The 14,187-nt window shown below is 31.2% G+C and overlaps 1 protein-coding gene and 1 long non-coding RNA gene across 2 annotated transcripts; one reads left to right on the top strand and one right to left on the bottom strand.

Moving 5' to 3' along the window:
* Window positions 1–8,070: 8,070 nt before the first annotated feature.
* Window positions 8,071–8,984, top strand: LOC148273018 (uncharacterized). The gene is made up of 2 exons (XR_015824712.1): window positions 8,071–8,619; window positions 8,692–8,984. It is a non-coding gene; the product is annotated as an uncharacterized LOC148273018 (long non-coding RNA).
* Window positions 8,985–10,493: 1,509 nt separating this feature from the next.
* On the bottom strand, window positions 10,494–12,713 carry LOC148273017 (solute carrier family 41 member 1-like). The gene has a single exon (XM_088239266.1). The coding sequence runs from the start codon at window positions 12,291–12,293 to the stop codon at window positions 10,968–10,970; it is 1,326 nt and encodes a 441-aa protein (XP_088095392.1). The 5' UTR covers window positions 12,294–12,713; the 3' UTR covers window positions 10,494–10,967.
* Window positions 12,714–14,187: the final 1,474 nt, after the last annotated feature.

Below are 14,187 nucleotides of genomic sequence, written 5' to 3'. Positions count from 1 at the left end.
TACTTTTTAATGTTTTTAATAATCCCTGAAACGGATTAAGCGATAGCCTATGAGAATAAATTGTTCCCCAGCCTCACCGGGATTATACATAGCCCACATACAATTTTATGATTTATCTCATATGTATTCTTTTGCCCTATTTCAGCAGTGAATGAGGAAGTTCAGCCCTACGGGAAATTTGATGTAAAATGTTTCCTTACGTGCTATAAAAATTAGAGCATTAAATTTAACTGCAAAGTTTCTTAAAAATGTATGAATAAAATAAAAAAAAATATTTTGATAAAATTGAACTACTTTGAACGATGTCACTAGTTCATACGAATCAACCAATGATGAGAGAATTGTGAAAGATTTCCGGTTTACGGTAAATCAACGGACCAATCGGCAGAAATAACCGAGAAGAAGCGGAAGAGAACTTAAGGCGTCACGCGCAAAGTTATTCCAGAAATCCAAAAGTTTAGAAAATCATTTTGCTGATACGTAAAAAAAAAAAAAATTTAGGTCTAGTCTATTAACAAATATTTTTTTTTTAAACTACTGAACTTCCTCATAACACATAAATAAATGTTGTCATTTAATAATGGTGCCTGATAAATTTATTTTCACAATGAAAATTTTCTCTTAAAATATGTACATAGAAATTTTATAAATGAATACATTTTAATGTGAAATGATGTACCTTTGTATGCATTTACCTAAATAAACTGTATTGCTGTGGCTGTTAATTTTTCTTGACATGATTATCAATCTGTGATTATAAATCTAGACGTAGGTTTGATATCATTCAACTTTGAATGCTAAATAAGATCTTTGTGTATACATTATACTATCTTTCTCAAACATGTTTAATGAGAATCAGAAATTATTTTGATGTGATAATACAAACCATTTTATTTCCATCTGAGACATTTAAAACTATGACATTCTTTGACCCTGTTTCATTACCATAAATAATACCTCGCATCACATTTTACAATATCAATGAAAGAATGTTTGTTTTCACTTGGGTGAATATACTTAAAGTATATCCCTTTATCACATACGAAATGAGATAATTTATTATTACTTAATTTTTGTTAAATATGTAAGTTAGAGTTTGTAAGACTTATACGCATCCACTACTGAAAATTTTCTTGTGTATTTTTATACAAAAACCACATTACGTATTCACTATTTGTTCATTTTTTTCCAATTTATTGTTTTTCATTTTATGTAACTGCATCAATCAAAGTCAGTTTCAAAATTCTTGGGTTTTAAATTTTCTTTAATTTCTAATATCACTTTAATCTCATTCTGTGTTTTTTTGATGATTTTTTTATCAATTATGTATTCATTGGTGGTGAGTTTTATGACAATAATTAAATTATATAATAATTTACACATACTTTTTCGCAATAACTGATGTATGCTATGTTTTACTATAAATTATTTGTATTATGCAAAAACTAAATTTATTTTCATTTATGTTATTGAATTAAAATAAATACATAATTAAATATGTGTATTTTTATTCCACAAATGAGAAATAGACATAAATAAAATAAAATAAATAAAACAGCTTTGTTTTTAACCACTAATTTTTATTTTCCACGGACCGGTTTCAAAGCAAACAAGCTTCTTCGAGAAATAGACATTTTATGCTACCATACTACTTATTATGCAGTTGACAGTATTTGTCTCTCACTTGTTTGGTAATGATTTTGGGATTTGTTCTCTGTTTTACCTCAAAGTGTAGGAAGAGTTATCTTTTTCATTGACTTATGACAATGGGACAACTACCAAGCATGCGGTCCCAAGTTGGTGTCCCAGCTATTTTGAAATAATAATTCATAGTCCTTGTTCTGGCACGTAAGACTGATCATCTTATTTTCATGTGAAAAATGTTCTTCATTGGGTGCCGATAATTATGATAAATGCGAAAAGCTGATTTTTTAAAAGTGTAAGTCAAAATTTTATGCATATTTTTGACACATTTTTTATTAACAGAATACCTAAAATTGAAAAAAAAAGCTTTGTTCTGCATCAAAGTAATGTAAACCAGGCAATGACAAATCATGAGCCCTGTAAATGTCTAAACACTCATATAAACTCTACCCTAATAATTTCTTAGTGTCTGCAGATATTTTTCTATTAAATTTATTAATACTTTTGATTGTTCAGCAATGGCAGCCAGTAACAATTAGATTTAAAAAAAAACACCAGTTTGCTTGTGAGGCATATACAGATAGGTATCTCCTTGGATCATCTCTTATTTGAATCATTTTTTGCTTTTTGTTTTAATGCATCACGTTCATTGAATTTTTTTGTCATTTTTCTTCTATTTGGAAGGTTTTGTGTATTTCACATTAGTTGCACAAATTATTGTTACATGTTTATACTACACAGTAATAAACTTATTTCCATAGAATTAGGAATAGTCCAGAAACCGCATATGCACATCAAACAGAAGGCGACTAAACTACTCATAAATGAGTAGGTTTACGTTTTGATCCATTAGTTTCTTCGTAGACGTCGCTCAGTACGCAACTCCTGATTTGAATTCAACTATGCCGTGTTGTGTCCTTTTAAAGTGTAGAAATACTGCTAGGATCTTAAAGAAACAGGATGCAATCATATTTCATGTGTAATTAGCAAATGAATGTATATGCAACAAATGCATTACTTAAAAATTGAATTATTTTACCATCTGTCAGATTGTCGAAGAAACAAAATGAACATTTCGATAGTGTTGCCAGTTAGTAAATTTTCTGCTCATCTAATGAGAGAACTAATGAAAATTGGATCTCGGATAAAACAACTCTATCGTGGACATTTGACCGACATTATCTTTAAAACATCAAATATTATTTAATATGATATAAAAATATCCGTTTTATGTAAAATAAAATTTATTTTCAGTTAAAAGTTCATTAATTCTATTACTCTTATTAAATGACCCTTTACTTATCTACTCTGTTGTGTCAATCAATATTTCCGCATGCACAATAAAATTTTAGAGAAATTAACAGATTGCTTTTTTTTTACCTTACATTTGTGTTATAATTATATATTTTTCCATCGTGCAACATTACGCGACGGCATCACGAACGATTATTAATGCGCGCGGCGAAAGTGCGGCATAGTGGGGGAATTATTGGACATACTCGGATGTATTCAAATATGATTCTACGCTCCTTCTGGACTATTCTTAATTCTATGCTTATTTCATATATTTTAGGTATATCAAAATTTTAATTGACCTGTATTTAAAATCAATTAAACCAATTAAATCAAAATAAAAATATATCAAAACAAAGCTTGAACAAAAAGTTCATTATGTATATGATTACGAGGGTCGCCTTTTATACTTCGGGTTTATAGTAAAAAAACATTTTTTTTAAATCGAAAATGGCTTTATTATTTCTCAACATATTATCCACGATGATTAATACACTTTTGCATTCGTTTGAAGCAATTTTGCATTTGAATGCATCAACCGCTTCTTCAGGTGCCGAAAAAAGTTGACCTGGCAATTTATTTTTGATGTTCAGAAATAAAAAGAAGCCATTGGATGCCAAATCAGGACTTTATGGCGGATGAGTCATTAATTTGATGTTTTGACCGGTTAAATAGTAGCCCCTAGACTGGCACCTGAAGCGTAAAACTGATAATCTCACCTACATGTAATACAAAATTATCAAGATACGCAACCAATGCAGTGCCCGGTGCACCATTAGGTGCGGAAAGGGAATAATGATAATTTTGTGAATAAAATTTATTCATTATAACTATTCTTGCAAAAATTAAATTTATTTTTACTCTTTGTAAATTACAAAACATTCGACAATGTTTAAACAATAATCTTTATAAAGAATTCAGTGAAATAAAATTGCTTTATTGTAAAAACTACACTCACAATAAAAAATTAGATTATTTAGAAAATATATTTTTTTTATAGAAATTAACTACAGCAGACAGGAAAAACATTTTTGAGAAGGGAGTATGGAATGGAAGTCTAGGCATTTACAGGGCTTATGACATCTCATTAGCTGGTTTAAGTAGCCACTTTACACACTGTGTAACATTTACCATTCTGCCTATGCTTAAACATCCACATTTCCTCAACTCTTCATCGGTCGACTTTTGTAAATGAGCTAAACATTTGTTTATGTGGGTGAGATTCATCTGGCTGAATTATTTCACCACTAGGCAGCGCTTGAAAAAACTATTCAATGTTTATACTTATTTTTTTACTGGTTAGTTTGATAAACAATATTTATTTATATTATGTTAAAAATTTGAATAATCAGTCCGTGAGTAGAGTAGAGTAACATAGGCACATAGAGAAAGTGAGTTCTCTATGTAGATATTATTGTGGCATTCTATTCTTTTAGGCCCACCCTATGGGGAAACAACGTGAATAATCACGAAATCATTGCTTGTTACATTATTTATATCGATGATTTTTGTAACTCTACATTTTAACAATAAAAAAGTAGTATTATTTACTATAATAAGGATTTTCAGATAAAAATCAAAACCTTTCTAAAACAGTAATATATTTGTTAAAGAATTTAAATTAATTAAATACTAACTTTTAACACAGTCTTAATTCACTGTTAGCATTAATGATCTTAACATCAATTGTTGTTGTTAATATAACTTTGTTCAGGTGGTCGAAGAATTTCATAGCATTATCCATTCATTGTATACACTGATACAGTTTCCATTTACACAGTTATACATGCAATCGTTCATGTAAATATGATTAATGGGCAGATGGAATGATATCATAAATATTTAATGGTTTTAGAATAAATAAAAAATAATCTTTATAACATTTTATTGTGTAAAATAGCACCATCATTTATATTATAAACAAGTAATGCCAAATTATAAAACACATACAACATAATTAAGACATACAAGTTGCTCCTAACTTACCGTAATAAATTTTAAGATAAAATAAGTATGTACAAATTTATTATTTTTCGATAGTAAGTACAATATATTTCCTGAATACAATATTTTAATATGCAAAAACCTAACATATATCATTTTGCAGTAATAGAGACCAATTAATGCATTTAAAAATGATTTATTATTTTTTCATTGCTTACTTTCATAATAATATTGATAAAATATCAATTATATCATCCGGTCATAGCATTTTTAAAATTCAAGAAGAGTATTTATAATGCTCAGGAAAATCCTTCTCCAATTTTATTGGATTTCTTCAAATTAAAATTCAAATCATTTTATTTATTTTATACGCCCTAAGCGGGCTTTTATATATTTTTTTTGTATGCAGATAATTGGTAAAATTCCATATTATTATTTTTTTTGTATGCAGATAATTGGTAAAATTCCACATTAAAATTTGGTAAGTTATTCAAAATAAAACACTTTTATTAGATTTAATTCTACTTTATTTTTTTTTTAAATATATGTGAAGCATTTCATCTTATTAGGACATTATTTTAGTTAGTTAGGACAAACTTGAGTTTTGATAATGTCCTAACAAGACGAAACGTGCCACATATATTTTTTAAAAAAATAGAATTAAATCCAATAAAAGTGTTTTATTTTGGATACATTACCAAATTTTAGGTTTATATTTTTTGTGAAGTGATAAACTATACAAAATAAAGAAATAAAACAGCAAAATGGCTAAACGAACCAATAAATTATTGTAAATTTTGAAAATGACCTTTAAATTTGGATAATGAACAAAAAAGATATCAATTCATTGCCAAGTTTATGTAGTCTCTGAAAAGGCGAGTGGAATATAATATTTAGTGCTAAATTTTTTATTATAAAAATGCATTACCTGTGTTTGTCACATACAATTTTTAGGAACATTAAATGTTAAGAGATTGGTTATCAAAGCGCCGATTGTCTTTCTACTCTGATGTTTTTAAATTAAGTTTACACATGAATGAATTATAATTAATTTATTCAAAGGGATTCAATAATTAAAAGTAAATCAATCTTAAGAATTTACGTTGGAACTTTTTCTAATTTATATTAGGTGAGAGAGATCCGGGAATTATATTCGAGATTACTTCTAACTAGATAATGCAACAAACAAAATTTTGAATGAATTAAGTAAATTAAAATTATTTCATTCATATGAGCTAGTGACGTCATTCAAAGAAGTTTCTATTAAAATATTTTTTAATATTTTTTTTTTACATTTTCAAGAAACTTTGCCGTATAATTTAATGTTCCTCCTTTATGAAAAAATATTTTGTGAGAAACTTTTTTGAATGCCTTGAAATAAATCCATATTGATCCTTTGAAATAAATCCATGTCGATTGATACACAGACACAGATTTATTCTTCTTCTGGATTTGTTTTGCTTTTTCACGGGTGATTTATTTATGTCAATATTTTTTTTTAAAGGACTGATTCAAATCATTTTGGAACCGTCTATGGTAAACATATAGGCCTATAATTTAAACCATTAGATGGACCCACAGATATAATTATCTATTCAGTGGATGGACCTCTTTTTTTAAGGATAGGGGATAAAAAACTAGTTTTTTATAGTTCAGGAAATTTTCCACGCGATTGTAAATCGTCCATTTAATTATACGCCATTGATAAAAATTGAATAATTAGTTTAGTTGCCATGACGAGTACGCGGCATATAGAAGCAGTCACATACATTCTAACATCTCTATTCTATGGTTACTGGCTGCGGCGCTTATATTTTCACACTAGTGGCATCACACCAAGGAATACTTGGCCACCTAATTATGCTGTCCCATAAGCTACATTGCCAGTATATTTGATATGATTACGTAGATTTAAGAAACAATAAATACTGGTCCCATAAGATAACAAATATTTATTTTCTTTAACACGTTTGTTGATAATCATAAAAGGAAATGAATACGGTCAGCACAATAAGTTTTCCTGGGTTATTACGCCTTGACAAGCTGTAGACAGGAACGACTGTGACACGGTACAAATCCTAAGTACTCTTAACGTTTCACATATATCTACACAAATAACATCAACTCTTATGATGGACACTGTAATGCGATCCAAAACATCGATAAATAGTATGAACGATACATGTCATAATAACCCTGAAAAACTTATTGTGCATCTGAACAGCCGTAAAAATCTAAGAAGCTGAATACAGTCAAGTTTTTAAAGTATTTTTTACAGAGGCATAATGAATTACAGGTATATTCTTGAGTCTCACAAGGTATAATAATTGATTTTTTAAAAAAAACATACTTTGTATAGTATTAAGTGGCACTTTATGTGTATTTTGATTGATATTTCAGACATCACAAAATCACAATGACAATCATTATATTAATTTACATTATGTACACTAAATTATTACTGAGAAATTGTATCTAACCCTGTCTTTTAATTAAAGCTTAGTAGTGACACATTACTTTTTATGTTGGTTGAACTTTTATGTTTAAAAAAATAGGGCTTAAAATATTGAAATCTATATTCACATACTCTTTATTCAAATATTAACTTAATTTTGATATAACTATACAGCGAAAACAATCATACACAAAAAATCAAGTTCATTCTGTGAAGCCAAAAGATCTAAAAAAATTAAAAATAGTGTGTTATAAAATTATCGCAGAAATTTGTTTGTACAAACACCTATGGACAAAAAAAGTTTGCACTTATCTGCTACCCCTAACTCTAAGTTTACCTGTCCCTATTTCTTAGAAATATTTTAATAATTGCTTATTTACTTATTATATATATACGGCTTAAGCCAATTACAACAGTTACATCAAGAAACAATGTATGTATTGTTTAGGATTATATTGGGTATACATTAAAGTTATTACATTTTAAAAAGAACATCAGTCTTTTATAAGCTACGTCTAAAGAAACATCGCTATGAAAATATGGAGAGTTTGGGTCAAATGTCTATCACAATAAAATCGAAAATTATTAGTCACAGGAAAATATTTCGAATCGTGAAATTTCTCATAGAACCGATTTCTCGGAGTGTTCTCTAAGAAAATTTAAAAAACTTATTAATGAAACCAGCTCTTGACAAAAAAAAGGGAAATAGTCGGCAGCGCATCACAACTCCTAGAGAGATTGGCTGATTGCCAAGCTTATCAACCAAAATCGTTTGGTCACTGCTGCAGAAATACATGGAGAGATCCAGTCTATATGTCAAACCGAGTTCTTGGTAAAGACGGTGTCTAGATTATGGAACAGGGATTCCAAGCAAAAAGCCCCGCAAAAATCACTTTCTAACAGAGAAAAATGAAGAAGGCTTGTCTAAATTGGGTGAAAATGCACCATTGGATGGACTATTGGAAACTAGTCATATTCTCCGATAAATCTAAATTTAATGTGTTTGGTCCGGGTGGAAAGACGATCATCTGGCAAAAATTTGGTAAAAGATTTCACCCTAAAGTATTACCCGAACCGTAAAGCATTCACCTTATGTCATGATATGGGGGTGCATGACAGCTTATGGTTTGGGTCCACTTCAGATAGTCCAAGGCACCATGAATGCTATACAATATAAAACAGTTTTGGAGAATCATGCATTTCCCACAGTTGAAGACATTATACAATTTAGTTCAAATCCTGTATTCCAAGATGATTCTGTGCCTTGCCATCGAGTTCGATCTGTGAGTAGATAACTTTATTCTAATAATCTAAATTTTTGTAACTTGATCTGTAATATCATATGTTTGTTATAGGTTACTAAATTCAAAGAGTCTTTTGGAGTTACATCACTGAGCTGGCCTGGAAACAGCCCGGACCTTAACTCGATGGATAATTTATGGGCAATAATGAAACAAACAATTGCGAAGGAACGGGCCAAAAACACCCAGGAATTGATTTAAATCATCAACCATGTTTGGGAATATGAAATATCATTGGATATTATAAATAATTTATATTTATCACTGCCAAAAAGGTTTTTTTTAGGAATTTAGAGCAAAGGCAATACATATAAAAAAAATATTAAAATACAGTTGAACCCGAAAAATTCGTTATATTTTTATATTCCTCTGTTTAAAATATAAGTCTGTCTATGCTTTACACAAATCTGTTAAGCAAATGGAATTATTTGCCAGGGCCAATAAAGACACAGTACCATAAATCAATTATGTCAGGTACGAGAACAATGGTGGCGGAGCTACTATCTGAAATAAACCCTTTTTCTAAATATGTCCTAAGCTTTTATTTTTATATTTTACTTGAAAATATAACTTAGTCGTAGTCGTCAGATCTACCAAAACATGTACTAAAAAAATTCAAGGACATAAGGAATATAATTATTTTAAAATTAAGAATTATATTATAAGTGCAAACTTTTTTTTGTCCATGGGTGTAAAAAGAAAAACGCTTGTCCACATCAAATAAATATTTTACATAAAAAATCACTATATTATAATAGTTTGATAATTTCGAATACATAGGTACTACTCGTATTTACATTTTGCCCTATTGGACAATTATCTCTGCACTTATCTTATGCTCATTATATTGTAGTAAAACTATTTTTAATTTTGATGGAAATTTGCACGTAAATTATTGATTTGAGGTCGTTCTATTCTCTAATGGAAAATTGGAATACAAAATATGTAATATCGCTATAAATATATGTTTTATGCTCAGATATCTTAAGTAGAACAACGCAATGTTATATAAATCAGTATAATACACGCTATTTTGCTTAGATTAATCAAGAGGTCATTGTCGTTTTACATAATATGTGTAGATACACATATAGATAATAATAATGACTGAATTAAGAATATCTTGGTAATACTTATTAAATTTAAATAGATTTTAGTACAGTTTTTGAACATGGGGTTAAAACTTCTCTTCTATTTACTACAACCAAGTCGGCCTCGTGGTGTAATGGTCAGTGCGTTAGCCTGCCATGCAAGAGGTTTCGGGTTCGATTCCCGACATGGTTGATATGAGATATCAATTCAAAAGGGTGTTTTCACACTAGAATATTTCATAGTCCCTGGACTAGTACCTGAAGCGTAAGACTGATCATCTTACCTTCATAAAACAATAAAAAATATCAAGATACGCTGCGATTAGTGTACCAATGCAGTGCCCTATGCACCATTAGGTGCGGAAAGGGAATGATGATTTATTGTTACTGTATTTTAAATAAAATTGTAAATTTATAGCTGCCCCAGTAAATCAAAAGTAGTAAGACATTTTAAGAATGATTAAGACTCACAATATTATAATTAATTACCTTTAAAAAAATGTATAGTGGTACCAAAATATTAATTAATTTAAAAAAATATTCAGATACGTACAATAAGTACACAGATTTGTATTCCTCCAAATTAGACCAGAGATAAACAAGTTTTATTGAACACATCAATTTTTTTTTTTAAATTAAAAATGTACTGGCCTGAAAATAGATATATCAATATTAAAAGTGTATTTAAATTTTCTAACAAATAAAATTTTAGAAGTATTTTTTAAGTACTCGGTACAGTAAAACACTAAAATACTTCAGTGAAAATTTTTATAACAATACCTATGTTTGTATTATCTAATACATTACACAATTTCTTAACTGTAAGGCACTATCACAATAATTTTGTTTACACTTATCAATAAACAAAAGACTAGGAACAAAATTTGGTTTTAAGTTTAATAACAGACAGTACTCACATAATTTCCAACAAATCACATTCCAAATATTTACTTGCATAAATTTATTGCATATGTCACATTTGAAGAAGTATAAAAAATTAAGTAAATACAGATAAATATGTTTAAACAATGGCCTCATTACAAAGTAAGGTAGTCACTTTCAATGAAACTTGTTTTCTTCAATAAATAAAATATAGAAAATAACCTAGGAGTATATTAAAGTTATACAATTAAGTATTAATAATATGGCCACTTTGGACATTATAACTTCAAACTGCAACTATCTACAAACCTCTAGAGAAACTAATTCTAAATAAATTTAGTTCAATCGGAAACAATATTAATCTCCCAGGTCACTGTCCTTATCACCAATAACGTACAATACTTGGAAGGCCAAACCTAAAAATGCGGTTCCTAAGAGGTCTCCGAGAGCCGTAAGATAAGGGATAGCGGAATTATCTGGATCTATTCCCCACTTCCACATCCAGATAACTAAATAGTGACCAATAGTAAGTAGCAATAGAACTTGAGTAATAGCCGCGCACATATACACCACAATGAAGACAGGGGTAAGGGACGTGTGGCCCGCCTGAAGGTAACTAATGGTGTAGGTGAATATCAAATGGCCGGGTACAACCATCAGCAGAAGGAGCTTGGTGGTTTTACCAAAAACGGGACCCACAATTCCTCCAGTATGAAGACAAGTAGATAGTCGAGACGCATGCACTGCGGCCATGTTCCCTCCGACTCCATTAATAACAAGTTGAAATACCGCAATTCCTTTGTAACTGGAAACGGTATAGTCGAGAATCAAACCTCCCACACTGCTTATAACCATTGCAGATATTACGGGAGACCATCCCTCCTCTAGGACCTGCTTTGTAAAGTGATTCTTGGATGCTGCGTATCCACACGTGGGTACGATAAAAGCCCCGGCCATAATAATTAAACCCGGGAGCAAAACATTATTTCCTAATGATTTGTACAGTAATGATGAAATCCAAGAAAGCAGAGCTAGAGTTGTCAGGTCACCTAAACTTGCAGCAATGGGTGTTGCGACATTATCGGGGTTAATATTCATCTTCTTCGACAAAACGATAACTAGTATCATGATGCACCCGAGGACAAAGCTGGCCACTGAGGCTGTGAGAACACTGGATGCGCACAGGAGCATGGCATGATGGATGTCCAGCTCTCCTTCAGGAACCCAACCCATTATAACAGCAGCCATGGCTGCTAGAAACCCCACCAGAACACCTTGGCACTGGATTAAACACAAGTTTCCTAAAATTAGAGGGGCCATACTCGAGTCCAAGTGCCCCATGTGAGCGTGAGTGGAAAGGCGGGATGCAAGAGTCATCTCCAAGTTTCCCTTCAGCCCTAACAGAGCGGGAACAAGAATGTAAACCTCCGAGACTTGCAGAAACACAGGCCAATGTTGCACTTTATCTAAAAGCAAACTCGCGGCTACCATCCCAAATCCGGCAAAGAGAAACGGTATAAACATCTGAACAGCTACAATCCACAAGTTTTCGGCATCTTGAGATTCCCGTCCCTTTACGTTATTATTCAACAAATGCTCCCTATCACTATCCGAAGAATCGTCACATTTATTCTCGCTTTCTTGGGTCATTTTGTAAACTGATGAACTTTTCAATCTATGCATATTTTCCAATATGTGTTTATACCCACTCACTGCACACGATTTACACTAGTGGAACTAAAACTAATAAAGTTTTCACTGATATTACTGTGGTATAAATATAACGGTAGCTCAAAACTATAAATAGTCAAACGTGAGGTGCTGCGATTTTATTCTTCCCTTATAATTATGAAATATAAAATCATTAAAACCAACTTTTAAATATTATATTTATGACGGGAGAATTTGTAAAATAAATCTATTTTAAAAAGTTTTATTATAACAATTAAATTTGTTAACTGCGCGATAAGACAAGCACTTGTAACTCACCGAATTGCGATTTACTAACTCTAAAATCTTAACCGGCTTCTATTTCAACAATGTATTTTTATTAAAGTCTTTAGACATGATTGATTGCAGTTACTAGTCTCCAAAACTCGAATCCGAACTGACAAACCTACGAACGGCACACGTCTGACAGGTGGCTGACAGCTGATTTACCATAGACAATATGATGAATAATGTGCATCGTTCAAATATAGGTCCATGACTTACATTGGTGGCGGTTGATTTTGTGTGTTGTAGAAAATTATAATTGTGTATCCCATATTCTCAATTGAAAATAACATACTAATTTGTTAAAAAAACAGTTGGTTGGTATAATATTTTTTTACTTTGAAGTGGTTATAGTAAAATTACTTTGTTTTAGATAATTTTAGTCCTGAGTCCCTTGAGTAGGTTGTGGAGTTCACCAACAAGCTAGCCCCGCAGACCGCGAAAAACTGGAATGAGTCTCTCTATTGGTACCTACCAGTTTACTAATAGAAGCTGGTTGGATCATAGCTTTGGTTTAGATGAACTGAAGACTATTCTGGCCAGACTTACCAACTCAGTTCCGGCGATTGACGGTACCCTATAATAGTTTTATCCAACACAACAGTGATCCTACCCTCTCCTACATCTTTTCACTGATCAATATGATGTGATTTTTGAATAAGGAAGCATCCCTCTTTCATGAAAAACCTCATCCATCAACCCAATCCTTAAACCCAACAAAGACCAAAATTTTGGGTCTTCCTACCGCCCCATAGCCCTCTCCTCCATATTGTTGAAAGTGGCGGAACACGCGGTTAGACAACTCTTGGACTGGTTTGTGTGGAGCTCGAAAACTCTCCTCAAATCTCAATTTGGATTCAGGAAAAGAAAGAAAAACCGAAAAGCGTTTCAATTCTGATATCCAAGATCAGAGCCGCTCTGATTAAAAAATATTTTTTAATAGGAGTCTGTCTGGATGTAAGTAGTAACAATGTTATTATTTATATTCTATAAACTAAAATGCCGTGAATCGAAATCCCGCGAAAGCTCACGTCTTTCATAGCAAATTGGATTATTTCCAAAAAGGTAGAAATCAGTGTTTGCCATCATGTTGCGGTGGAGAGAGAGAGCAAGGGACTGCCTCAGGGTTCTGTTCTGAGCTCAGTTCTCTACAATATCTATACGCATGACATCAGCGACATTGTTCCTATGGAGGCCAGTTTGCTTCAGTACGTGGATGATTTCTTCATGTATGTAAATGGGAAGGACCCAAACAATCTGGAAAATGTTCTAAATTTAGGTATAAGTAACATCAAGAATCCGTTAGTAGAACATGACTTCTATTAATTCATGATCTATCGACGAAAGTAATGCCATAACTTTTTGTAGACAGCGAAAAATCTCAACCATAAAAATTCAGCATGGAGATGAGATAGTCCCTTTTACGACACAGATTAAGTTCTTAGGAATAATTTTGGACACTCATCTTACATGGAACTCATATATAAACCATATTAAAAACAAGTGTCAAGCCGGATTGAATACGTTAAGAGCAGTCTTGTGAGTATGGTGGGGGAGCCACCATTTTATACAGCGACTTTTT

Source organism: Micrasema longulum, unplaced genomic scaffold (assembly GCF_059751315.1).
Source record: "Micrasema longulum isolate JH-2025_06_02 unplaced genomic scaffold, ASM5975131v1 h1tg002105l, whole genome shotgun sequence".
NCBI classification, from domain to species: domain Eukaryota; kingdom Metazoa; phylum Arthropoda; class Insecta; order Trichoptera; family Brachycentridae; genus Micrasema; species Micrasema longulum.
This window is presented reverse-complemented; position numbering and strand designations above follow the sequence as displayed.

What these genes read in the sequence shown, in the direction of transcription:
- LOC148273017 (XM_088239266.1), bottom strand. Translation starts at nt 12,293, where the DNA reads ATGCATAGATTGAAAAGTTCATCAGTTTACAAAATGACCCAAGAAAGC.